The sequence below is a fragment of the Protomyctophum parallelum genome (assembly GCF_964188405.1).
Source record: "Protomyctophum parallelum genome assembly, chromosome: 2".
Taxonomy (NCBI): domain Eukaryota; kingdom Metazoa; phylum Chordata; class Actinopteri; order Myctophiformes; family Myctophidae; genus Protomyctophum; species Protomyctophum parallelum.
Genome location: NC_139699.1, coordinates 17224481 through 17251648, shown reverse-complemented (window position 1 = coordinate 17251648; position 27168 = coordinate 17224481). Strand labels below are relative to the sequence as shown.

Below are 27168 nucleotides of genomic sequence, written 5' to 3'. Positions count from 1 at the left end.
CACCTCTCCCGCTTAGCGGAGAGTGGGGTGTGGTACAGGACATCTCCCCGAACGCGTGGGTATGTCCAGATAGTTGCCTCGCGGAGCCGTCTTTTGTCCAGTGTCCATTCTGGGTCCGGAAACGGTACTTTTTGTCAGCATTGACCCCAGTAGAAGGTCTGCTGCTGTGAATTTTACACCTCTCCCGCTTAGCGGAGAGTGTGGTGTGGTAGAGGACATCTCCCCGAACGTGTGGGTATGTCCAGATAGTTGCCTCGCGGAGGCCTCTTTGTCCAGTGTCCATTCTGGGTCCGGAAACGGTACTTTTTGTCAGCATTGACCCCAGTAGAAGGTCTGCTGCTGTGAATTTTACACCTCTCCCGCTTAGCGGAGAGTGTGGTGTGGTAGAGGACATCTCCCCGAACGTGTGGGTATGTCCAGATAGTTGCCTCGCGGAGGCCTCTTTGTCCAGTGTCCATTCTGGGTCCGGAAACGGTACTTTTTGTCAGCATTGACCCCAGTAGAAGGTCTGCTGCTGTGAATTTTACACCTCTCCCGCTTAGCGGAGAGTGTGGTGTGGTAGAGGACATCTCCCCGAACGTGTGGGTATGTCCAGATAGTTGCCTCGCGGAGGCCTCTTTGTCCAGTGTCCATTCTGGGTCCGGAAACGGTACTTTTTTCAGCGTTGACCACAGTAGAAGGTCTGCTGCTGTGAATTTTACACCTCTCCCGCTTAGCGGAGAGTGGGGTGTGGTACAGGACATCTCCCCGAACGCGTGGGTATGTCCAGATAGTTGCCTCGCGGAGCCGTCTTTTGTCCAGTGTCCATTCTGGGTCCGGAAACGGTACTTTTTGTCAGCCTTGACCCCAGTAGAAGGTCTGCTGCTGTGAATTTTACACCTCTCCCGCTTAGCGGAGAGTGGGGTGTGGTATAGGACATCTCCCCGAACGCGTGGGTATGTCCAGATAGTTGCCTTGTGGAGCCGTCTTTTGTCCAGTGTCCACTTTATAAAGTCCATGCACTCCAGTGAATAGCATTTATCCATTTAGATAACTTTATTATTATTATTATTATAAGGATTTAATTACTTATTCTTACACAGAAACATAATGTGTGTCTTATAGCATCATATAGCATCATTTAAATGCTTAATTTGTAGTTTTAATGTGCAAATTAAACTTTTTTTCAATACTCTAGAGGGTACTCTTATTTTGAAGAGATCGTCCACCGGAAGTCTTAAATTAGCTCACTAGATTAGCTCACTAGACGCTGCCGTCATAATACTGCGACACTGCGACTGTTGTTTTGGCTGTATTTCTATCTGAGGGCATGACTTTTAAAACCGCTAATCGATCCATAGTGATATTTTAATGCGGCGCAATTGCAGTTGCATTGTTGCATAATATTGACAGTTTGTGTCGAAAACAGGACGTGGCTGCCTGTAACTATGATGTCCGTTTCTGGATTTCTTCGCGTCAATCAAGTAAATGAGTTTACGAAAGTATATTCATGTGACACACAGTGCCACAGACAGACTAACCGTTTCAACCTCATATCAGACTTGATATGTCTTTCTTTCATTTTCATCATCACTTTTAGTTAATTGATTGTGTCCCCCCCCCAGGTTGTTCTTTCTAGGTGTTTGCAGAGATGTCTGTCTTCACAAACAGATGGAGAAGTCCGCATTGCACAGATACTCAAAGAGAAGTTTCCTCTAGCCTCGTCGCTCAAAGTTGTAGATATTTCAGGTAGGTCTAATGTTGAAGCATTGTTTCATTTGTGCAAAATAGATGAATGCTATATCATGTATACATGATTCATGATCATATGCTATAATCAGAGATGGGCAGTATTTGAAATACATGTATTTGAAATACGTATTTGAAATACTTTTTTGTATTTTGTAATTTGTATTTCGCTGGGATGGAAGAAATTAGATGTATTTTGTATTTAGATACATTTTTTGACCCAGTATTTGTATTTTGTATCAAAATACATTTTCAATGTATTTTGCCCATCAGAGATGGGCAGTATTTGAAATACATGTATTTGAAATACGTATTTGAAATACTTTTTTTGTATTTTGTAATTTGTATTTCGCTGGGATGGAAGATGTATTTTGTATTTAGATACATTTTTTGACCCAGTATTTGTATTTTGTATCAAAATACATTTTCAATGTATTTTGCCCATCTCTGGCTATAATAGCCCCATATGTGCCCTCTCCCTACGCTCATTCTGTCATTCTGTATCTACAGAATGAGCGTAGGGAGAGGGCACATAATGGGGCTAATACTATAATGCTGCTGGTATTGTTAATAAGGAGAACTTGACAGCTGTCTTTACAAATGTTGACAAGATAATGTAGCACAACATATTAGCCTAAGACTTCGACTCTTGTAGATGTGTTTATTGATTCTGACATTTTCAGAATAGATAAATACGTCTGAGTCTAAATCTTAAGCTAGCACAATAGGCGGGTAAAAATATGGTTTGACCCTAAAAAAATTGCAACAAAAGGTTTCTCAACATTTTTTTGTAGTATTAGGTGTCCTTAATAACATACTAAAAGTTTACCAAAGTTTGACCACCCGAAAGGTGTTATATTCAAGATGGCCGCCGCCAGTTCTTAAAATACCATTACTCCTCCATTATTCATCCTAGAAAAATAATTTTGGTGTCTAACCCTATGTTTTGGTTATCTAGGAATCCAATTAGCATATATAAATTATATAAAAGTACAATGATATATTAAAGCAATTGTTTATAAGGTTATAACAGTGTAATAGGACATTTCCCTTTTCTATAATGCCGTACTGCTGTATAGGTGAATTCATCACCTATACACAATTCACATTCTGTTGAAGCTTCCAGGAGATTTATTTTGATACCATAACAATAAGGAATATATTCATTATTACTGGGTGGTACTGTCATGTGACATTTGTAAAAGCATGGCTGCCAAGTGATAGACTGCATGGGAATATTACACAAATCATGGAATAAATGTACAGAGAAATGTCTTCCCTTTTTTTGTAAAGGTGTCTGGCAATAATAATAATAAAAATAAGTCCCCTATAAGGGTAGTGGTTCCCAAACTGTGGGCCGGGACAAACATTGTGAAAATAGGCAATCTATAAAAGCTCACAACGCTGAGTGTCTTTGCAGCAAACACACTCAGTCAGTAGAACCAAATGGCCACTTGTCTGGTCTATGGGGAAGATGGACTCCTCAGTGGGGATACAGTGGAGATAAATGGCCCCTCATGGGCCTAGAGCAGGGGTGTCGAACTCAACTTGGGGCGAGGGCCGCATTGGTCAAAAGGTCACTTGATGGGGGCCACAACCAGTTGCGGACGCACGCTCGATGTCTCAGTCAGTCACTGCTATTCTATCTATCTATCTATCTATCTATCTATCTATCTATCTATCTATCTATCTATCTATCTATCTATCTATCTATCTATCTATCTATCTATCTATCTATCTATGTATGCTCAGACCCAGCCAGCCAGCCAGCAAGCCACACACATAGTGCTCAGACCCAGCCAGCCAGCCAGCCACACACATAGTGCTCAGACCCAGCCAGCCAGCAAGCCACACACATAGTGCTCAGACCCAGCCAGCCAGCAAGCCACACACACAGTGCTCAGACCCAGCCAGCCACACACATAGCTCCGTAAGGGAGTGGTTGCACCACTCAAAAAATCTTAAAAAAACTGAAGAGGCTACTGGAGATTGGAGAACCTGATTTGGACATGATCTGATGCAGGACAATATTATGTCACTATGACAGAAAGAGAAGATGGGTCTGGCCACATTCATTCACCCCATAATCTCAGTGGAAATTGGGGAATATGTTGACAATAGTCGACAGCTCAGCCGATTAATAATCGATTAATTGAACCCACCCCCCATATTAATCAATATCACAACATGGAGGTCTTAGAACTACCACCACAGGGACAGACAAGCCCCAATCTCTCAAGCTCTCAAGTGCCCCATAGCTTTAATGGGACATGTACTGTATGAGCCACCTCGGACACGCATAGAGGAGAAGACCATGAGGGTCTTCTTAACTTTGCTCTTCTGTGCTCCAAGTCCCCAGGGAGAAATCCAGTGACCCCCCACTCCCCATACTCCCCTGTACCCACCTGAGGGGAACCCTAGGCCCACTAAACTCTAGACTGGACCCCCCTTTACCTTCTCACCCAACCCCACCTATCATACTCCCCTCTGCACCCGGTAGAGACTTAGGTTCTGACTACTCTGCACTAAGAGTAAGTAGAGCATCGCAGTCCCGCCCCGAGAGAGAGACGGAGAAGAAATCACCGTTCATTTTCCTCATAGACTTTTCAAAAAGTATTTATTTAAAGACGTTTACGCTGCGGACAAAGCCAACTCTTGTCGTGACAAATCATGACAATAGACACAATGTTTTGGGCCAAACAAAGAATTAGAAAGTAGAAAGAAACAGCAGATTACAACACTTGTTGTTTTTCTTCTTTGTAATTATTTGTTTGGTCCAAAATATTGTGTTTGTTGTCATGATTTGTCACGACAAGAGTTGGCTTTGTACGACGCTTATAATGTCTTTCAATAAATAAGTTTCGAAATGTCTATGGGAAAAATGCATTGGGAATAATTTCCTGGGCCTGGCGTCGTCATGAAAGGGGGCGGGACTGCGACGCTCTATAATGCAAGAAATTAGTTTTGGGTGGGGTGTATAATGATTATTTACAGTAGTTTGAGCCAAAGTTTATCCACCAAGCTATCCAAAACGTTTCAATATTGCAATCATGTAGGCTATTATCTATCAACTGACAATATTCTCTGCCACAACCTTCTGAATTACTGAAAATTGTGACTATTAGTTTTGTTGTGTTTTGAGGATATCTTGAAACCTTATTCCAAAAAATATATAAATATTCAGACATTTATTAAATATTTAGTTTAGTTAACTTGAAACTGGTGACTATTTCAGAGGGTTTTAACAGAGTCACAAACACAATATTGGATTTCACAATTATCTAATTGTATCTCTGCAATTTGAACAAGTTCAATGGACTCCTAGACCCCAAAAACATAGGGTTAGACACAAAAAGTACTTGTCTAGGATGAATAATGAAGGAGGTAGGCTATTTTAATGGTTTTTAGGCCATCTTGGACGCCATCTTGAAAATAACACCTTTCGGGTGGTCAAACTTTGGTAAACTTTTAGTATGTTATTAGGGACACCTAATACTACAAAAAACAGTTGAGAAACCTTTTGTTGCAATTTTTTTAGGGTAAGGTGCTTTTTTTTCATAGATTTACTCGCCTACAACATCATTACTGAATAACTGAATTCTAATGGAATTTATAGTTTTTCATCTACTCTCAAGAGTTGCTCCATAAGTGCTTATGACTGTCCTAATTAGATGATCTAACAACCACCTGGTTCATCATGGTAAATTCAGGGGTTGAACATTGGGGTACCATTGAAAACCTTTCGTTTTGCATGTGGCTATGGCCGTATGGGTGTCCGCCGTAGTCTGAAAAGTGAAAATCCACCTGTTCAGACTCCATCATGGCCCCTTACCCTACCCCCTTAGATAGCACTTTCTAGACTTAGATAGCATTTGAAACAGACTTATAGCATGTCATGTAGACGGCACAATAATTGCATTGTGTATATAGTCATAGCACTTCATAAATACATGATGTATAGCATAGTATAGTAAATATGTACTGTATAGTTCATAGTGTCATTATGTAGATATGTTCTAGTTTCATGATAAATGCATTTTATATATGTGATGTATTCCCATGCTTTTTTGTTCTTGCCTAATGTAAATCGCTCTGGATTAAGAGCGTCTGCTAAATGCCTAAATTGTAAATTGGTGTAATTTTGTTAGTTACAACTCTGTATCTAAACGCACTCAAATCAAGCATATCACACATTCTACATTTCCCAAAAAGGAAAGGCAAGACAGTCTGACCAGAGGCAGGGATAAAACATCCCCAATGGTGATTTCCCCCCAGCAAATGTAACCCTGCAGCATGGCATGATATCACTGATGTTTATCTGGTCCTGTGCTGTCCTTTAGGTGGATGTGGTGCCATGTATGAGATCCATATAGAGTCTGATGAGTTCAAAGGGAAAAGAACCATTCAACAACATCAACTTGTCAATCAGGTAAACTCATCACAAAACCTAGCCCAGTGTAGTCGACGATCCCCGTTTCCACACCTAAGCGCAAAACGGTTTTGCGCTGCGGACAGAATAAGCTGTGATGCGTGTGCGCAGCTGGTTTTTAGACAGCTGGTGGATGGGAATTAAGCTCCACCTCCGCGGACGATTGATGCTGAGGAGAGCGCTTCCGGGAATCTGGCCGTCGCGCAAGTCGTCCACGGAAGTGGAGCTTCTTTTCCATCCACCAGCTGTCTAAAAACCCGGTTTTGAACCTGTGCGCAGCCGAGAACGTGCACGGCTCTTTTGATAGTGTGGCAGCGCCCATAGCATGAAAAAAACACATGCGCATGCGTTTCATTTTGAATTTATTATTTTGATTAATTTAGTTCTAATCATTATTCAGTCTTTCTTTATACAAACCATATACATACAAATTCATTGGTCAAAAGTATAACAATTGATTCATATGCCTATTATTATTATTCAACAACTATTATATTTTCTCACCCACAGGCACTGAAGGATGAGATCCAAGGAATGCATGGATTGCGAATATTCACAGATGTTCCACAATGAATAGAAATACCACAATGTATGTGGTATTGATACATTTTCATATTAATTGTTATACCCTGACTGAGGATCATAATATTGTTGCCAGGTCTGTATTTTACAAAGTCAATTGTGTAATAAAATGTAAAGATTATTTAACTTTCTAAAAAAAAATATTGTAATAATTTGAAGTTCTGTGAGATGTCTGAAATATCCAAGGACAATTAGTTAAGCTGCCTGTGATGTGCAGAAAATGAGAAGAAAGGAAAGGTACCATGTTTACCCAGGGTAACTGGACTAAGCTCAAAAACTTGTTTACAGCCAGGCCCTGCTCATAGAACATTTCATGGTAGGGGTTCAATGCCTTGCTCAAGGGCACTTCAGCTGTGGTCATTTTAACGTGCCGGTCAGGAGATACGAACTAGCGACCTTCCGATATCAAGACCTCTCCGCAAACCGTTCGGCCACCTCTGCCTAAACAGGAGTCATTGTCCAATCAGGTAGGGTCCCTGTTAGTCTAACTATGGACTAAGCTTGGCATGAACATGTCTCATGATGATGTTGATTACGCTGACCTGCAATTAATGTCTTAGCTCATGGTCAGCACATGTCTAGGGCCAAAATACTAATAATTGTAACTTTGACAAAAGGGTGGCAAAGGCTGATGTATCCTCTTGCTGTCAAAGTTACAATTATTTGTATGCACAGATGGTGCAGTATTCTTGGATCAAGAAGACTATCATAGATATATTTAATCGAGTCTGACTTTGAGAGACTGATCTTCCAGTCTTGACTTTAAAATTTAAAAGTTCACACAATTCACCAGCAGATGGTGCTGTATGTATGCATGCAATCAATATACCATATCACGCTCACATTCTGGGTAGCCTGCCCCGCTACACTATTAATCTGCAAGCTGTTGGATAAACTTTTCAACATGGGTGATGTGTGCAATGTAATTTAAAATAATTATACGTAATGCTTTAGGGCCTATAGTGGTTATTAGCGAAGAAGTGTGTAGGCCTAGTCATTTTGCTTTAACCACGTGACGTGAGGAAACAATATTCATATTTAGTAAATAACGCGGATGACGATATTGATCTGTCTCCATTGAGTCCGACGCACGCCCGGTGTTGCTCAGTCCGTGGGCCAGCTGCAGTTCTGAACGCACCAGAATATTCTGATCCCAGAAAGGCTGTGAAGAAGAGGACCTGCAGCTTATTGCCGGCATGGCTACAGAAGCTGTCAACGTGACGGAGGAAACCGAACACATGTTGGAAAAGAATTTAAGAAAAGAAACAGAGAATATGACCTCTTCTTCGGATGCCAAAGAAATGCGAGCGGTGATATTAACGGGTTTCGGAGGTCTGAACAAACTCAGGGTGACCAAGAAGGCAATGCCTGAGCCACAGCAGGGAGAAGTGAAAATCCGCGTCAAAGCATGGTAAATGATGCACAATGTATGCAGTGTCTGATGTCTACTAGGCTACTATGTAATCATTGATAGATCGATGTGTAATATGTTACATCTGCAGGTAGGTCTAAGCCTATGAATTCATTCTCTGATTCCACTATTATGTCATTGGCTTTTTTTATGCCCATGCAGATAGGATATATAATTTCTTTGATAGCCTATGAAGCTACAGGTCCTTTCAGGCTACTGGTTGCCTAGACTGCATCACAGATGTTAGCAATACTAATTAATAGCATGAACTTTGCTTTACTGTTGAGTTGATATCATGTTGGTTATTTTTTTGGTGGCCTGTGCTTACTTAGTCATTGGAATGTAGCAAAAAAATGTAGGTGGTGAAAACATATTATATAATGCATCTATAGACACATTGGAAAAAATATGTATGGTTGATGTGATACTTACTGTACATAACAGTATACTTCACCAAACACATTAATGTTCAATGTTGTTCACCAAATTGTAATTTTAATCATAAAATTCTAAATTGTTTTTGTTTTACTTAATGGTCTCTCATTTTGAGGTTAGTTTAGGCTACTTTTGACACCTTTTTCACCTAAATTCTCAAAAATATATAGACAAAAGACAGACCAATATACAGTACATATACAGATTTGCATTGGGCCTACCTCACAAAAGTGCAATTCTCTTGCATTTGGTCAAAATGATAACTCATGGCATTTGTGTTTTATCATTGATTTATTATTATTAGATGAGGTCTCAGGTGGATATTTCAGCTAAATTAATAACAAAAACACAATCTAAAGGAAATCCTCTGTTACAGCGGTCTGAACTTCGTGGACCTGATGGTACGCCAGGGAAACATCGACAGTCCTCCAAAACCTCCTCTCGTCCCGGGCTTTGAATGTTCTGGAATAGTAGAGTCAGTGGGTGAAAACACTAACGGCTTTGAGGTCAGTAGAATTCAAGGATTAAAACACTGCGGTGATATGCATCGATGTGCAGCTAAATCATCATCCACCCATCCCAATGCTTGCCATTTTTCTTTCAGATCGGAGACAGAGTGATTGCTTTTGTGAATTACAATGCCTGGGCAGAGGTTGTCTGCACACCGGCAGAGTTTGTCTACAAGATGCCAGATGAAATGACTTTTCCCGAGGCGGCGGCCTTTTCTTTGAACTTTGTGGCTGCTTACATGATGCTCTTTGAAGTCGCCAATCTCAGAGAGGGGATGTCAGTACTGGTCCATTCGGCAGGAGGTGGTGTGGTAAGTCCGTTCCTTGAGGGAGACAGAGGGAGAATGCAGTGGCGTGTACAGACATTTAGAGGGGCAGGTGCTCAAGTGAAAAAAAGGGCACCTTGTGCAGCGCATTTTGGGGCGGGAACCCATTTTGGTGCTTTAGCTATTGAAAAATAGCCGATCTACAAGCTCATAGGTCTGCTATTTTTTTTAATCGAAGAACCACTCACATAGAAACATAGCTTTAGATTGTGGGGGCCTAAATAATATAGTAGAAGCGTTTTTTATCAAGATTTGATCAATGTCACCATGGTCCACACGGTAACAAGAAGACTCGCCCCGTTTCTGTTATCCTCCCAGAATTTGCCCCAATGTGAGGGGTGGGAGAGGCTGGACAGCAGACGGCTGGACTTTCAATTTCTCTAACTATAAACTTTCATGACAGCAGACAGCCTAAGTACAAATATAATTTATGAAAAGCTACTACAGTGAAGTCTGTTCACAGAAGTTGTTGTAGGATATGTGGGGATTATCTGACGAGGTACCATTTGAGTGTGCAAAACCTATACATATACTAAATAATACTAAATTGTTTATAGGGTCAATATAAGTAAAATAATATAGCCTTTCCACAGGAGTATCTCTTTATATTTTTTCCAAAAAGAATACAAACAGCCAATAGCATATTACAAAGTTATCCCCCTCACTGGTGACAATTCCGGGAGGAAAAACGGGCAAGCACCGGGTCGAGTCTTCCGGTATTCGTCCACACACTACAAATTAAGAAAAAAAATTAACTTTTTTTCCCCTTTTTTTTAAGAGCAAAATTGCCAAAAGGGCAGGGGGTGCTCTAGCACCCCCTAGTGTCTATATGTGCACGCCACTGGGAGAATGTGCAGGAGGGGAAAAAAATGTTTTCAGGGCTGCCTGCGACCCGTGGTGTTTTTTTAGCCTTCTGCCTCCAATGACGTAGCTTCGAATTTACCGGGAGGTCGACAAGTCGCATTTTTATTTTGTTATTCATTATTATCATTAGTTTTGTTCTGTTTTGCTGTACACTCGAATTTGTCAGAAACATGCATTGAACATGCACAGTAAATCATTATCCTATTAAAATTGCTACGTCACAAACAACTAGAAATGCACTCTCTCAAGATGGCAACTTGCGCCTTTGCACACAAGTAGGCCATGTATGGCCCCCGTTGAGCCCTGTGCGCTCCCCAGGGGCCACGTCAGCTCAGGGGCCCCCCAGGGGGGGGGGGGGGGGGGGGGGGGGCACACACACGCACAAACACTGATCAGGGATCTGCCATCAGAATGCATGTGGCCCCCAGGGGTACATGTGGCCCCCAGGGGCCACTTCAGGGTCCCCAGGGGGGTCTTGTTCTGAGGGCGGGGGTTGTCAGCAGTCACAGTCAGCAGTGACTGGTCAGCAGACCTCAGAGCTCTGGGAGGGTTGCAGCGCTATATAAGTTCAGCCATATAAGGGGTGGGGGGGGGGGGGGGGGGGGCAGGTCATTGAGAGATTTAAAAGTAAATAGTAGGAGCTTAAAATCAATTCTTTGTTTTATGGAGTGATATCTTTTTTGTACAAAAATTGTCAATGTAACATTGGGTCCTAACCAATGTTCAAAATATGAATCAATACTTTATCTTAATTGCAAATGTGTATTTTAATGTGAGAATCTGTATGACTTTCGTAATAGCACTGGTGTTGGCAAACCCTGATAACTTGTTCTTCTTCGCAGGGTCAGGCCGTGGCTCAGTTGTGCTCTACTGTACCCAATGTCACCATCTTTGGCCTCGCCTCATGTTTCAAACATGAGACCATCAGAGACTCTGTGACCCACCTCTTTGACAGAAATGTTGATTATGTACAAGAAGTCAAAAAGTAAGGCCAGAGGGTTTTGTCTGTAGTGCTTATTACATCATGTTTTCTTCGGGTATCCGTTATTATTATTTGACTCGTTGTTTAGTGGACGTGTCACACTTATCATAAAAGCACTGGTACCGGTACACTGTTAATGTGATATTAATGTGTAACGGGTTGAAGGCACTGCAGAGATGCAGATGTTGTTCTGTCGTGAGTGGCCTTGGTCCCCATGGTAACACAGCTCATTTCAAAAAGCACTTGCAGTTTGTGGGGGTGGAGCCCTAGAGGCTCTTAAGGAAAATGATCTGCAGACAATGTACCAGAGCCAATAGGGACATTCTCTGATACCTCACACATTATCTTAACCATTCACAACACTGCGTGTTGTCAGAGCGTCCAACGGCAAATAGTCATATCCACATTCACGAACCAATTTGCTGGAACATTTTGTAACTTTTATATAGGCTATAAATAGGTTCCTAAGTTATGAGTAGATGTCTTCTCATTTATTTTGTTTGTAACAATCACTGATGGAATCCTCAAATTAAAAAAACACTAATACATCTTACTTGTGCTGATATTAATGTGGCTAGTGTTGCACACACACACACGCACACGCAGTGTAAGTGTAAGAATAAATGGTAAGTGTTCTTTCTTTTTGAGGGGCGCCAACCCCTCCTATGTCCAGCTTTGAGGATTTGTGTAAACACAAACATGAAAGACAAAACTGTGTAAACACAAACATTGTGTAAACACAAACATGAAAGACAAAACTGTGTAAACACAAACATGAAAGACAAAACTGTGTAAACACAAACATTAAAGACAAAACTGTGTAAACACAAACATTGTGTAAACACAAAACATTGACGACAAAAGTGAGCACCCAAATTGTGATTGTCCAGAATGACATGATGTATGATGATAAGAGCGCCCCTCACTTCACACGGGTGTGATTTTTATTTTTACTTTTACTGTTGCCGTAGGTTAATACACAGTTTTATCTCTTTGGCCCACACATTCTTCTGAGGATCAAGAGCAAAGTAAAATTAAATTGGTCTTTTTACAATAGGCGAATACCATGGCCATCACAAGACCGCCAAGCAGTTTAGCCAAGCAGCCTTGTGCCTCAAGGCCTCAATTCAGAAAGTAAGGAATTAGGACCCCCCCGATCATTACATGCCTTTCATTCTTTCACATTAGTACCTTAACCACTATATACTTTGTTGTACATCAAAAAGCTAAAATCTATCTGTGTTTTTTTGTTTTGTTTACCTTTATTTACGCGGAGGAGGTTCGCTGAGAACAAATTATCCTTTTCAGGAATGCCCTCTTCACATTGATATACACGCACGCACGAATGCACACACACACACACACACACGCATGAACACACACACACACACACACACAAACACTGCCCAGTACAACCACTGTCTTTATACTGTTGGCCACGAGCAGGTCCACTGCAGCAGTTAGGGGTTCAGTGCCTTGCTCTAGGGCACTTCAGTGGGGCGGGGGGAGGGGTAGGGTAAGTAGCCTGTCCGGGAACCAGACCGTTTCAGTCTCAAACACGCTCCTCCAACTAACCTTTAAGGCTCATACATAGTCTGGATTTACGGTGGTTAGGTGACCACCGAACTACAACATGACGTCACGAGCCGCGGTGAAGAGCAAACCACCGCCACCACTCCAGCCCTTCTCTCTGTTTTTACTCACCACCGCTCAACGTTATTTCAGCTCCGGTGGTCAGCTCACCACCGGAGCGGTGGTCACCTCACCACCGAAAATCCAGACTATGAATAGGCCTTTAGCCTCTACAAGCCCATAAGCTCTACAAGCTCTCTGATGCAGTGTGAGCTTGTAGATCAACTATTTTCGCAGGATGCAAATAGAAAAAAAAGAAAAAAGAAATAAGAAAACAATTATCTCATATACTACCAAGAGCTGCTCCACTGACAGAATTAAAGGCCATCACTTTGAGTGATATTATTAGAACTTTAAATTCAGCCTCCTCACTTCCCACGGGTGTTATTTTTATTTTACTTACTGTTGCTGTCTAGTGTCTACCCACATATCACAATGTCAGTACATTTCTGGTTTCCTCTTAGATTTTGTCATTGGCTAATTTCTTTTAAATTCCTATCACACATGATGTCTCGCATCCGTTGGATTCTGAATTCATTAATATCATTACAGACTAGACATGAATTCATTATTGTGATTAATATGTGCCAGTGCATGGAGTCAATGGAGCTTAATTAATGACAGACTTGTTTGTATCTTAAAGGGATAGTTCTCTCCCAAAATGACGGTTTAATTCTCACCCCATGGATACTTTAATTCATGGAGATTTTCTTTACATTTTTGTTGGATTCTTGAGCCAATATTTTGATGACTGGCAGCGGCTCTGGTAGGAGACTCAAAGAGTCTCCATTGAGTCTTATTGGCTCAGGAATGTGAGAAAAAAATGAATGAAATAATTCAGTGCTCCATTGGGTGTGTAATTGATAGAAAATAAATTATACATTAATACTTATTCATGTTGACGTGTCTTGAATACATTTTCACACAAATTCTGTATGTGAATTATTATTATTATTATTATTTCTTTCTTAATAATTCTAGGATCTCTCCAGAGGGAGTGGATATTGTTTTGGATTGCTTGTGTGGCGAGAACACCGGAAAAGGACTGGGTTTGCTGAAACCACTGGGAACATACATCCTCTATGGTGGGGATTATACTCACCTCAAACATTATTTAAATCTGTTTATTCCAAACATGCCATGACTTGCTATGTTTTAGTCAAACTTTGGTCACATAGCCTACTAAGCCTCCTGAGCCCCAATCCCCCGGCGGCGGGGGCTAGATTCTGTCCACCTCATGAACAGCTCTCAGCGGGTAAATGGGGCTGGTCAAGGTCTCAGGTTCCAACTCCGATATTTTAGATTTTCCCTCCCGGACCCCCGTGGGGTTGAAAAGGTTAGGACCATTTCACCACTTTTCAACCTATCTTCATATAATAGGTCCTCACTAATAATCATGAAAAAATTGCGCTATTCTTTTCCTACTCGGTCTGTGTCTCATAGGAGGGCTGTGGGCAGTTCAGAAACCGTCTTCCAGTGACATCATCGATGGGGAATACAAGCTAATAAAAACTGCAGGCTTTCTTGTCCTGAAAAGTTGCAATGTGAAAATGGAAGCCATCGTTCTCACGATAATGAAAATATTTTTTTGTAAAAAGATCTTGTTTAAAAAATAATCTGCCTAATGATAATGTCACTGGAAGACTGTTTCTAAACTGCCCACATCCCTCCTATGAGACACAGACTGAGTAGAAAAAGATTGTGCCATTTTATCATGATTATTAGTGAGGACCTATTATATGAAGATAGGTTGAAAAGTGGTTAAGTGGTCCTTTAAACTCCGAAAAGCAATAGGCTATTTTCTACTCACATTTGGCACAAATGTTTCATCCTCTTGTTGTCTGTATATGTTGAGTATGAACCAAGACAAATTCCTATCAACTTGTTGACATGGCAAATAAATTGAATCTTGAATCTCTCAAGTCTCCCATAATTATGACAGTGCTGGGAATTCATTTGATAATTGTAATAGATTTGTGACCTGTGGTGACCATCACATTTCTGGTTTCCTCTTAGATTTTGTCATTGGCTAATTTCTTTTAAATTCCTATCACACATGTGAAATGATATGCAATGTCTCGCATCCGTTGGATTCTGAATTCATTAATATCATTACAGACTAGACATGAATTCATTATTGTGATTAATATGTGCCAGTGCATGCTTGGACAGTACTAAAGGTCTAAAGTGCCAATAATCCCTTCTAACCTTTTAGCTATCATGATTTTTACTCTTTTTTTCTGTCTTTTTCTTTTCAGGTGCATCTAATATGGTAACTGGGGAAACAAAGAGTTTCTTCAGCTTTGCAAAATCTGTGAGTCTGAGATGCAAATGTGTCTTATCAACATTAGAAGAACAGATGATGAACATGTCATGACACTGAGAGACAAATTGGATTCCCTGATGATGAATAATGTGTGTGCCTTTTGTTTGCCTGTAGTGGTGGCAGGTGGAGAAGGTGAACCCTATTAAACTATATGAGGAGAACAAAGTCATCGCCGGATTCTCGCTCCTGCATCTCCTCTTCAAGCAGGGAAGATGTGGCCTTGTGAGGACGGTGATGGATAGACTCTTTTCACTTTACAACCAAGAGAAGATCAAGCCGGTAGTCGACTCCCTTTGGGCCCTGGAGGAGGTAAGAAACTATCGTTGTACAGTAGATAAATAATAAGAGGCTTATTGTCGGTATCAGCCAGGGTGTGGGAGTCTATCCCCGTTTCAATGCGCTAGACCTCTGGGAGATGGAACGCAACACCTTCCATCAGCTCCCATGCAGTACTTAACTGCACGACATCAAACCCTGCTACTCATACAGTACGCTGAGTTGGCGGTGCCCGGGATCATCAGGGTCTCCACATCTCCATCCCTGATGATGTCACATGATGTCCGGGACCTGGGCACCAAATAGAGCAGGGGTCCTCAACTAGAAATGATGAAGGTCCACAAATAATTTTTTGAATAAGACCGAGGTCCGGTCCCATGCGCGGCGTCCATCGGAGAGTGGGGTTCTATGCCCGTTTAGTATGGTCAAGCTTATACAAATCAGATCGCCTTCCACCCAACCAATAATGGGGTGCAGAGTGCAGGCCCGGAGTGGAACTCCAAATCAGGCCGGGAGTTATACACCCTGGCAGGCCACACTGCGCGCGCGCATAGCGCGCGCCATAATTTTGGGGGCCCTTAGGGGACATTTTGGGGGCCTTTGCAGCAATTTCACATGAGAAATGTACCATCTGATGTTATTTATATTATTAACAAAAAAAAAATATATGTTTTTTTTTTTTTTTTTTGGTCCGCAAAGAGGTGGTCCGCGGTCCGGTCGCGGACCGCGGTCCGCCAGTTGGGTACCCCTGAAATAGAGCGTCGCAGTCCCGCCCCCTTTCAGAACGACGAGTGGCCCAGGAAATGATTCTCCATTCATTTTCTCCATAGGCTTTTCAAAAAGTATTTATTTAAAGACGGTTACGCCGCGGACAAAGCCAACTCGGATCGTGACAAATCATGACAATAATTACAATGTTTTGGGCCGATCAAATAATTAGTAAGAAGAAAAACAAAACAATTAGTGTTGTATCCTGCCTTTATTTTCTTCTTTGTTGTCATGATTTGTCACGATCCGAGTTGGCTTTGTCCGCGGCGTAACCGTCTTTAAATAAATACTTTTTAAAAAGCCTATGGAGAAAATGAATGGAGAATCATTTCCTGGGCCACTCGTCGTTCTGAAAGGGGGTGGGACTGCGACGCTCTATATGGTGCCCGACACACTGACGGGAAATGCTCGATTCCATAGTTAAATGCGACCTTCGGTCACAATAATAATAATAATAATAATACATCAGACTTATATACTGTAGCGCTTTTCTTAGTACCCAAAGTCACTTTTCAAAACAATTCAAAATAAACTTTATTAGAAGAGAAAATAGTTAAAAGGTGATTTTTTTTGCAAAGAAAGAATAAAACATAAGTTAATAATAAAAGGCAGAAAGGGAGATTTGATTAGAGTTAGGCGGGGAAAGCAAGTCTGAAGAGGTGGGTCTCGAGGGAGGCTTTGAACACGATAAGGGGTGGGGCGGCTCTGCTGTGAGGTCAGAGTGAGTTCCAGAGGCTTGGGGGGAGCGGGAGGGGGCGTGGTGTTGGAGGAGGTCAGAGAGGTTGTTGAGAGACTTGTAGGTGGTGAGCTTCTCTATGCTTGTCTGGTTTGGTCACACAACCTCTCAAGACAAATCAAAGCTGGAAAGAGTAGTACGTCGCGCATCAAAAAACATTGGATGTAGCCTCCCTACACTTTCCTCACTCTATTCCACCAGAATAATTAGGAAGGCAAATAAAATCATTGCAGACAACTCCCATCCTGCACATCACCTCTTCAATCTCCTCCCATCAGGCAGGAGATATAGAAGTATCAAGAGCTCAACATCTCTCTTCAGAGATAGCACTTACCTCGTAGCCATTAGACATCTGAACTCGTAGAAATATGCATATAGCACTTTAAAAAAACTGAATGTAATTTCATATGCTGCTGGTTTTTGTATTGTATTGTCCTTCTTGTTTGTGTATCTATGGTTGTCTGTATATGTTGAGTATGAACCAAGACAAATTCCTATCAACTTGTTGACATGGCAAATAAATTATTGAATCTTGAATCGGGAACCATTGAAGGTTGTGGAGGACTGGGCTGATGTGGTCTGAATTGATGTATGTCGGAATGGTAGGATGTGAACCAGGAGAGGGCAGTGCCATTGATTCCTTATGATAAAATCGTCACAATGATTAGTGATTTTAGATCATGATTATTGAGGAGGTGATTATTTTAGAGGAGGTGATATGTGAATTTCCAGGATACAGTACGTTGTAATCTGTTGTTTGTCGTTCGTGCACATTCTGAGGCAGATGGCGGATGGGTTATCTCCCATGTTTCACACTCGCCTCACGCCTTCATAGCCCATACAGTATATCAGTCAATGTCTCCTTTTTTTTCTTCTTCTTTTTTCACCAAGCACATTGACGCAAACTTCACTCAATCCACCTATTTCTGCAAACACATTTTAGCACAAAGGTTTCAGCCTTCAGTTTTATCCATTGGCACAATACTATAGCACTATGTGGCTTAATGGAGTAGTTCCACGGGGCGGCGGTGGCTCAGGGGTAGAGTGCCTGGATGGTAACCGAAGGTTGCCAGTTCGAACCCGGGCTCCCCCAGAGTTACTGTCGAAGTGTCCTTGAGCAAGACACTGAACCCCTAATTGCTCCCGTTGTGCTAGTTGGTGCCTTGCATGGTTTCCGCTGCCATCGGTGTATGAATGGGTGAATGTAATGCACAATCTCTGTAAAGCGCCTTGGATAAAGGCGCTATATAAATGCACCATTTACCATTTACCATTTTCACGCAATCATTTAATGACCCGGCGGTCATCAAAGTACTGGCTTATGGAATGCGATAATAGATTTTTGGGTGAACTGCTTGCACTACAGTTAGGCTAACTTAACTTAATATGTCATAGAATTTGGCAATGTTTCCTGTGCATATTTTGACGGTTACCAGGCTGGCCTTGGACTTTTGGACCTATTGTACCTGTGGATTATACCAGTGAAAGTTACCTTTTTCTGGACATTGTGGTTGAACCTGACATGCGCTGATACTCTGCACCTTAACCCATTTTGGGCGGGAACCCCTTTTGGTGTTAGCATTATGTTGTGCTTTAGCTATCGAAAAATATCAGACCTACAAGCTCATAGCGCGCCACCGAGTGGCGCGCTACGAGCTTGTAGGTCTGCTATTTTAGAAAAATCAAAGAACGACTGACATAGAAACATAGCTTTTTCAGAAAACTGTCAGGATTTAGAAGACATTTTTAGAATCTGATCTCAGGTCAGAATGGTACATGTACAACGCGCTGATAATCTTGTTGCACCTAATGTTGATGTCATGTACTGTTACTGTACAGTATATATTATCTACTGCTATTCTTATGCACCTTATGTCTAACCTCATGTACATACTGGATGGATAAGCTTTGTGTAAATGTGTAGATATAGATGACATTGTTTTTGTGCAAAATGAGGCAGATGCTTCTTGCTGCAGATATAGAATCACCTGCAAATATCAATCATGTTAGTACATGATAGTACTGTTGCAGCAGCAGTGGAGTGTAACCGTAGTCATGTACAGTGATAATAATGCCTTTGTCACAGGCGTGTTGTGTTGTCATAGAGACTGACATAATGACAGGCAGCACTTGTCCTTGTCCGCTCTACTGTATTGTATAGTTAGCAGAATGGAATTGCACAGTGACACACACGCCACAAGTGAAGGAAGCTGTGTCTATAGAAGCTCCATGGTCCCTCAGAATGGGAAGACTCCGGGCTGTATTTTGTGTCTTAAGTACCAGGTCTTATTCCCTAACTTGAGTAAACTAAAGACCTGGAGGCGTGATCAATGCCCTTTGGCTATTCTGAGTGGCCAAAGAGCATTGATCACGCCTCCAGGTCTTTAGTTTACTCAAGTTAGGGAATAAGACCTGGTTAAGACACGCAAAATACAGCCCGAGTCTTCTATTATTACTAGGGGTACTAGGGGTAATTATTATTACTAGGGGTACTAGGGGTAATTATTATTATTATTAGGGGTCACGAAGCATCGCTCTACTACTCCATGTTGCTGGAGAAAGTCAGCACTACTAGTGCTCTGCAAATGGTATGGGAAAAAATACATGCACTACTACTTTTACAGAAACAGAACATACTAGGTAATTCAAGATTAAATAATGTATTTGCCATGTCAACAAGTTAAACAAGAAGGACAGTACAATACAAAAACCAGCAGCATAGGAAATTACATTCTATGCTATATGCATATTTCTATGAGTTCAGATGTCTAATGGCTACGAGGTAAGTGCTATCCCTGAAGCGAGATGTTGAGCTCTTGATACTTCTATATCTCCTGCCTGATGGGAGGAGATTGAAGAGGTGATGTGCAGGATGGGAGTTGTCTGCAATGATTTTATTTGCCTTCCTAATTATTCTGGTGGAATAGAGTGAGGAAAGTGTAGGGAGGCTACATCCAATGGTTTTTTGGTTTTGACACAAATACATGATTTCATTGAGAGAATCATTGGTCAAGATATCCCTCTTGATATCCGTTTATTTATACTAGGAGATCCTTCCATTCTTAGAGATATATACTGTACTGTTTGTTTAGTAAGTTATGCCATTCTGTGATTGATGGTACGTGGGCTGATTTCCATAATTGGACTAGCAGCCTCCTGCCCAGCATTATGGCTGTTTGAATCCATTCCACGTATGTGAAGGGGGTTATATCATTCTATATGAAAAATAGGATAGATCATTTGGGGACAGATTCCTTCTGTATGATAGCACTACCCCCCCCCCCCCCCCTACAGTAGATCTCTGCCTGATCACATGTCTTTATGGAGAATAACACAGCCTCTCCCCCCCTACAGTAGATCTGATCACATGTCTTTATGGAGAATAACACAGCCTCTCCCCCCCTACAGTAGATCTCTGCCTGATCACATGTCTTTATGGAGAATAACACAGCCTCTCCCCCCCCTACATTAGATCTGATCACATGTCTTTATGGAGAATAACAGCCTCCCCCCCCCCCCCCCCCCTACAGTAGATCTCTGCCTGATCACATGTCTTTATGGAGAATAACAGCCCCCCCCCCCCTACATTAGATCTGATCACATGTCTTTATGGAGAATAACAGCCTCCCCCCCCCCCCCCCTACAGTAGATCTGATCACATGTCTTTATGGAGAATAACAGCCCCCCCCCCCTACAGTAGATCTGATCACATGTCTTTATGGAGAATAACAGCCCCCCCCCCCCTACAGTAGATCTGATCACATGTCTTTATGGAGAATAACAGCCCCCCCCCCCCCCCCTACATTAGATCTGATCACATGTCTTTATGGAGAATAACAGCCTCCCCCCCCCCCCCCCCCTACAGTAGATCTGATCACATGTCTTTATGGAGAATAACAGCCTCCCCCCCCCTACAGTAGATCTGATCACATGTCCTCATGGAGAATAACAGCCTCCCCCCCCCCCCCCCCTACAGTAGATCTGATCACATGTCTTTATGGAGAATAACAGCCTCCCCCCCCCCCCCCCCTACAGTAGATCTGATCACATGTCTTTATGGAGAATAACAGCCTCCCCCCCCCCCCTACAGTAGATCTGATCACATGTCCTCATGGAGAATAACAGCCTCCCCCCCCCCCCCTACAGTAGATCTGATCACATGTCTTTATGGAGAATAACAGCCTCCCCCCCCCTACAGTAGATCTGATCACATGTCTTTATGGAGAATAACAGCCTCTCCCCCCCCCTACAGTAGATCTGATCACATGTCTTTATGGAGAATAACAGCCCCCCCCCCCCTACAGTAGATCTGATCACATGTCTTTATGGAGAATAACAGCCCCCCCCCCCCTACAGTAGATCTGATCACATGTCTTTATGGAGAATAACAGCCCCCCCCCCCTACAGTAGATCTGATCACATGTCCTCATGGAGAATAACAGCCTCCCCCCCCCCCCCCCTACAGTAGATCTGATCACATGTCTTTATGGAGAATAACAGCCTCCCCCCCCCCCCCCCCCCCTACAGTAGATCTGATCACATGTCTTTATGGAGAATAACAGCCTCCCCCCCCCTACAGTAGATCTGATCACATGTCTTTATGGAGAATAACAGCCTCCCCCCCCCTACAGTAGATCTGATCACATGTCTTTATGGAGAATAACAGCCTCCCCCCCCCCCTACAGTAGATCTGATCACATGTCCTCATGGAGAATAACAGCCTCCCCCCCCCCCCTACAGTAGATCTGATCACATGTCTTTATGGAGAATAACAGCCTCCCCCCCCCCTACAGTAGATCTGATCACATGTCTTTATGGAGAATAACAGCCTCTCCCCCCCCCCCTACAGTAGATCTGATCACATGTCTTTATGGAGAATAACAGCCCCCCCCCCCCCTACAGTAGATCTGATCACATGTCTTTATGGAGAATAACAGCCCCCCCCCCCCCTACAGTAGATCTGATCACATGTCTTTATGGAGAATAACAGCCCCCCCCCCCCCCTACAGTAGATCTGATCACATGTCTTTATGGAGGATAACAGCCTCCCCCCCCCCCCCCTACAGTAGATCTGATCACATGTCTTTATGGAGAATAACAGCCTCCCCCCCCCCCCTACAGTAGATCTGATCACATGTCTTTATGGAGAATAACAGCCTCCCCCCCCCCCCCCTACAGTAGATCTGATCACATGTCTTTATGGAGAATAACAGCCCCCCCCCCCCCCCCCCTACAGTAGATCTGATCACATGTCTTTATGGAGAATAACAGCCCCCCCCCCCCCCCTACAGTAGATCTGATCACATGTCTTTATGGAGAATAACAGCCTCCCCCCCCCCCCCTACAGTAGATCTGATCACATGTCTTTATGGAGAATAACAGCCTCCCCCCCCCCCTACAGTAGATCTGATCACATGTCTTTATGGAGAATAACAGCCTCCCCCCCCCCCCCTACAGTAGATCTGATCACATGTCTTTATGGAGAATAACAGCCTCCCCCCCCCCCCTACAGTAGATCTGATCACATGTCTTTATGGAGAATAACAGCCCCCCCCCCCCCCCTACAGTAGATCTGATCACATGTCTTTATGGAGAATAACAGCCTCCCCCCCCCCCCCTACAGTAGATCTGATCACATGTCTTTATGGAGAATAACAGCCTCCCCCCCCCTACAGTAGATCTGATCACATGTCTTTATGGAGAATAACAGCCTCCCCCCCCCCCCCTACAGTAGATCTGATCACATGTCTTTATGGAGAATAACAGCCTCCCCCCCCCCCTACAGTAGATCTGATCACATGTCTTTATGGAGAATAACAGCCCCCCCCCCCCCCCCCCTACAGTAGATCTGATCACATGTCTTTATGGAGAATAACAGCCTCCCCCCCCCCTACAGTAGATCTGATCACATGTCTTTATGGAGAATAACAGCCTCCCCCCCCCCTACAGTAGATCTGATCACATGTCTTTATGGAGAATAACAGCCTCCCCCCCCCCTACAGTAGATCTGATCACATGTCTTTATGGAGAATAACAGCCTCCCCCCCCCCCTACAGTAGATCTGATCACATGTCTTTATGGAGAATAACAGCCCCCCCCCCCCCCCTACAGTAGATCTGATCACATGTCTTTATGGAGAATAACAGCCCCCCCCCCCCCCCTACAGTAGATCTGATCACATGTCTTTATGGAGAATAACAGCCTCCCCCCCCCCCCTACAGTAGATCTGATCACATGTCTTTATGGAGAATAACAGCCTCCCCCCCCCCCCCTACAGTAGATCTGATCACATGTCTTTATGGAGAATAACAGCCTCCCCCCCCCCCCTACAGTAGATCTGATCACATGTCTTTATGGAGAATAACAGCCTCCCCCCCCCCCCTACAGTAGATCTGATCACATGTCTTTATGGAGAATAACAGCCCCCCCCCCCCCTACAGTAGATCTGATCACATGTCTTTATGGAGAATAACAGCCCCCCCCCCCCCCCCCTACAGTAGATCTGATCACATGTCTTTATGGAGAATAACAGCCTCCCCCCCCCCCTACAGTAGATCTGATCACATGTCTTTATGGAGAATAACAGCCCCCCCCCCCCCCTACATTAGATCTGATCACATGTCTTTATGGAGAATAACAGCCTCCCCCCCCCCCCTACAGTAGATCTGATCACATGTCTTTATGGAGAATAACAGCCTCCCCCCCCCCCCCTACATTAGATCTGATCACATGTCTTTATGGAGAATAACACCCCCCCCCCCCCCCTACAGTAGATCTGATCACATGTCTTTATGGAGAATAACAGCCTCCCCCCCCCCCCCTACAGTAGATCTGATCACATGTCTTTATGGAGAATAACAGCCTCCCCCCCCCCCTACAGTAGATCTGATCACATGTCTTTATGGAGAATAACAGCCTCCCCCCCCCCCCTACAGTAGATCTGATCACATGTCTTTATGGAGAATAACAGCCTCCCCCCCCCCCTACAGTAGATCTGATCACATGTCTTTATGGAGAATAACAGCCTCCCCCCCCCCTACAGTAGATCTGATCACATGTCCTCATGGAGAATAACAGCCTCCCCCCCCCCCCCCCCCCCCCTACAGTAGATCTGATCACATGTCTTTATGGAGAATAACAGCCTCCCCCCCCCCCCTACAGTAGATCTGATCACATGTCTTTATGGAGAATAACAGCCTCCCCCCCCCCCTACAGTAGATCTGATCACATGTCTTTATGGAGAATAACAGCCTCCCCCCCCCCCTACAGTAGATCTGATCACATGTCTTTATGGAGAATAACAGCCTCCCCCCCCCCCCCCCCTACAGTAGATCTGATCACATGTCTTTATGGAGAATAACAGCCTCCCCCCCCCCCCCTACAGTAGATCTGATCACATGTCTTTATGGAGAATAACAGCCCCCCCCCCCCCCTACAGTAGATCTGATCACATGTCTTTATGGAGAATAACAGCCTCCCCCCCCCCCCCCTACAGTAGATCTGATCACATGTCTTTATGGAGAATAACAGCCTCCCCCCCCCCTACAGTAGATCTGATCACATGTCTTTATGGAGAATAACAGCCTCCCCCCCCCCCCTACAGTAGATCTGATCACATGTCTTTATGGAGAATAACAGCCTCCCCCCCCCCCTACAGTAGATCTGATCACATGTCTTTATGGAGAATAACAGCCTCCCCCCCCCCCCTACAGTAGATCTGATCACATGTCTTTATGGAGAATAACAGCCTCCCCCCCCCCCTACAGTAGATCTGATCACATGTCTTTATGGAGAATAACAGCCTCCCCCCCCCCCCTACAGTAGATCTGATCACATGTCTTTATGGAGAATAACAGCCTCCCCCCCCCCTACAGTAGATCTGATCACATGTCTTTATGGAGAATAACAGCCTCCCCCCCCCCCTACAGTAGATCTGATCACATGTCTTTATGGAGAATAACAGCCTCCCCCCCCCCCTACAGTAGATCTGATCACATGTCTTTATGGAGAATAACAGCCTCCCCCCCCCCCCTACAGTAGATCTGATCACATGTCTTTATGGAGAATAACACAGCCTCTCTCCCCTTCCTTCCTCCTAGTTGTGTTTTTTATGATACATAACACATATAGAACAATCCATAGATCACATTATCACCGAATCACCCATTTCAGAACCAGACTAGAAAAAGTGCCCTTCTGGGCACAGGTCTCCACCAGGTTATCCACAGATCCGTGCAGTTAGAGGTAAAAACACTTTTCGGCCAGTTATAGCGCCACCTTGAGGCTGAGTTGAAATTGTTCATGTGGCATTTCGTCCTCGGCCTAGTGGGAATGTGGGTGCACAATTTCACGGAAATCACGCGATGTGTTCATGATTTGCAGCATTTTGTTTGAAACTGAGCACTCCTGTGAACTTTGGAAGCCAATCTTAACCAATCAGGATGGAGTCTGATAAATCTGAAAGACCCGTTTCGTTGAATGGCTCTAGAGAGACTGTGTACCAATTTGCGTGATGTTTGGACAAAATCTGTAGGTGTACTGTGCAAAAACTTGTTTTGCACAAAGCGGCCTCCTGGTGGCGCTATAACAGGCCGTTCTGGAAAGTTTGGGGCAGAGGTTCATGGTTGGCATCCAGGGAGTGTGTGTGCAAAATATGGCATCGACCGGGTTAACGGTGGCCGAGATTAGCTGTTCACGGACACACGGACACACGGACGGACGGACGGAGTGCAAAACATACTCTCCCCACATGCCTTCGGCCTGGTGGAGACAATAACACATACTGTATCATGGGGCGGTCCGGGAAGAGATAGGGCTAATTAGATAGCCTCCTGCCTTCTGTATCAAAATTAACTATCGCTGGATTACTTGTCATTGACAATGCCTGGCCTGTTTTGAGTGTTTGTGTAAACACAAACATTGAAGACAAAGGTGAGGACGCAAAATGTGATTGGCCGGAAAGAGATGATAAGAGCGCCCCTCACTTCACACAGGTGTGATTTTTATTTTATTAAGTATATATAAAATAAATCACACCTATTGAATTGAGGGGCGCTCTTATCATTATACATCATCATACATCATCTCATTAACAACTGAATGTATGTGATTGGTTAGCCAATTAGCTCGACGTCTACATATGACTTACATACATTTTCCCTTCATTGTCAGTGGTTTGTGTTGCCACAGATTTACGTCATATTTGATGGACAGTTGACCTAATTTCTCCTTTCATTGTCAAATATGAGACGTGTGGGGACAAAAGCTGTATAGGAGGGGCTGGCTAGCGCCCCTCAAAAATAATATCATAACTAGAAAAAGTGCCCTTCCGGGCACAGGTCTCCACCAGGTTATCCACAGATCCGTGCAGTTAGAGGTAAAAACACTTTTCAGCCAGTTATAGCGCCACCTTGAGGCTGAGTTGAAATTGTTCATGTGGCATTTCGTCCTCGGCCTAGTGGGAATGTGGGTGCACAATTTCACGGAAATCACGCGATGTGTTCATGATTTGCAGCATTTTGTTTGAAACTGAGCACTCCTGTGAACTTTGGAAGCCAATCTTAACCAATCAGGATGGAGTCTGATAAATCTGAAAGACCCGTTTCGTTGAATGGCTCTAGAGAGACTGTGTACCAATTTGCGTGATGTTTGGACAAAATCTGTAGGTGTACTGTGCAAAAACTTGTTTTGCACAAAGCGGCCTCCTGGTGGCGCTATAACAGGCCGTTCTGGAAAGTTTGGGGCAGAGGTTCATGGTTGGCATCCAGGGAGTGTGTGTGCAAAATATGGCATCGAAAAACTTGTTTTGCACAAAGCGGCCTCCTGGTGGCGCTATAACAGGCCGTTCTGGAAAGTTTGGGGCAGAGGTTCATGGTTGGCATCCAGGGAGTGTGTGTGCAAAATATGGCATCGACCGGGTTAACGGTGGCCGAGATTAGCTGTTCACGGACACACGGACACACGGACACACGGACGGACACGCGGACGGACGGAGTGCAAAACATACTCTCCCCACATGCCTTCGGCCTGGTGGAGACAATAATAAACACAAACCCCAGCCCTACTCCTTCAGAATCAGAATCAGAATATCTTTATTGTCATTGTACGAGACAACTAAATTGATTTGCAAACCAGCTCAGTGCATTTAAAACAAAAGACATAATA

General features: G+C 43.5%; 2 protein-coding genes across 2 annotated transcripts in view; both read left to right on the top strand.

Annotated features, from left to right (window-relative positions):
• Nucleotides 1-1279: 1279 nt before the first annotated feature.
• On the top strand, nucleotides 1280-6869 carry bola3 (bolA family member 3). Its single transcript, XM_083759579.1, has 4 exons — nucleotides 1280-1463; nucleotides 1605-1728; nucleotides 6069-6157; nucleotides 6668-6869. The coding sequence occupies exons 1-4, from the start codon at nucleotides 1428-1430 to the stop codon at nucleotides 6728-6730; spliced, it is 312 nt and encodes a 103-aa protein (XP_083615705.1). The 5' UTR covers nucleotides 1280-1427; the 3' UTR covers nucleotides 6731-6869.
• A 993-nt stretch (nucleotides 6870-7862) lies between these two features.
• vat1l (vesicle amine transport 1-like) overlaps nucleotides 7863-27168 on the top strand; it is a 30265-nt gene continuing 10959 nt past the window's right edge. Inside the window, exons 1-7 of the mRNA XM_083793451.1 lie at nucleotides 7863-8150; nucleotides 8962-9091; nucleotides 9190-9405; nucleotides 11127-11269; nucleotides 13880-13983; nucleotides 15157-15212; nucleotides 15339-15533. Coding sequence (XP_083649577.1) covers nucleotides 7936-8150; nucleotides 8962-9091; nucleotides 9190-9405; nucleotides 11127-11269; nucleotides 13880-13983; nucleotides 15157-15212; nucleotides 15339-15533 — 1059 coding nt within the window. The 5' untranslated portion in view covers nucleotides 7863-7935. The remainder of the gene's footprint in view (nucleotides 8151-8961; nucleotides 9092-9189; nucleotides 9406-11126; nucleotides 11270-13879; nucleotides 13984-15156; nucleotides 15213-15338; nucleotides 15534-27168) is intronic.

Bases quoted from the DNA above. Each gene is read 5' to 3' on its own strand.
- bola3 (XM_083759579.1), top strand. From the start codon at position 1,428: ATGATGTCCGTTTCTGGATTTCTTCGCGTCAATCAA. The intron at 1,729-6,068 runs GTAGGTCTAATG...GCTGTCCTTTAG, and splicing joins CAAAGTTGTAGATATTTCAG to GTGGATGTGGTGCCATGTAT. The intron at 6,158-6,667 runs GTAAACTCATCA...TCTCACCCACAG, and splicing joins AACATCAACTTGTCAATCAG to GCACTGAAGGATGAGATCCA.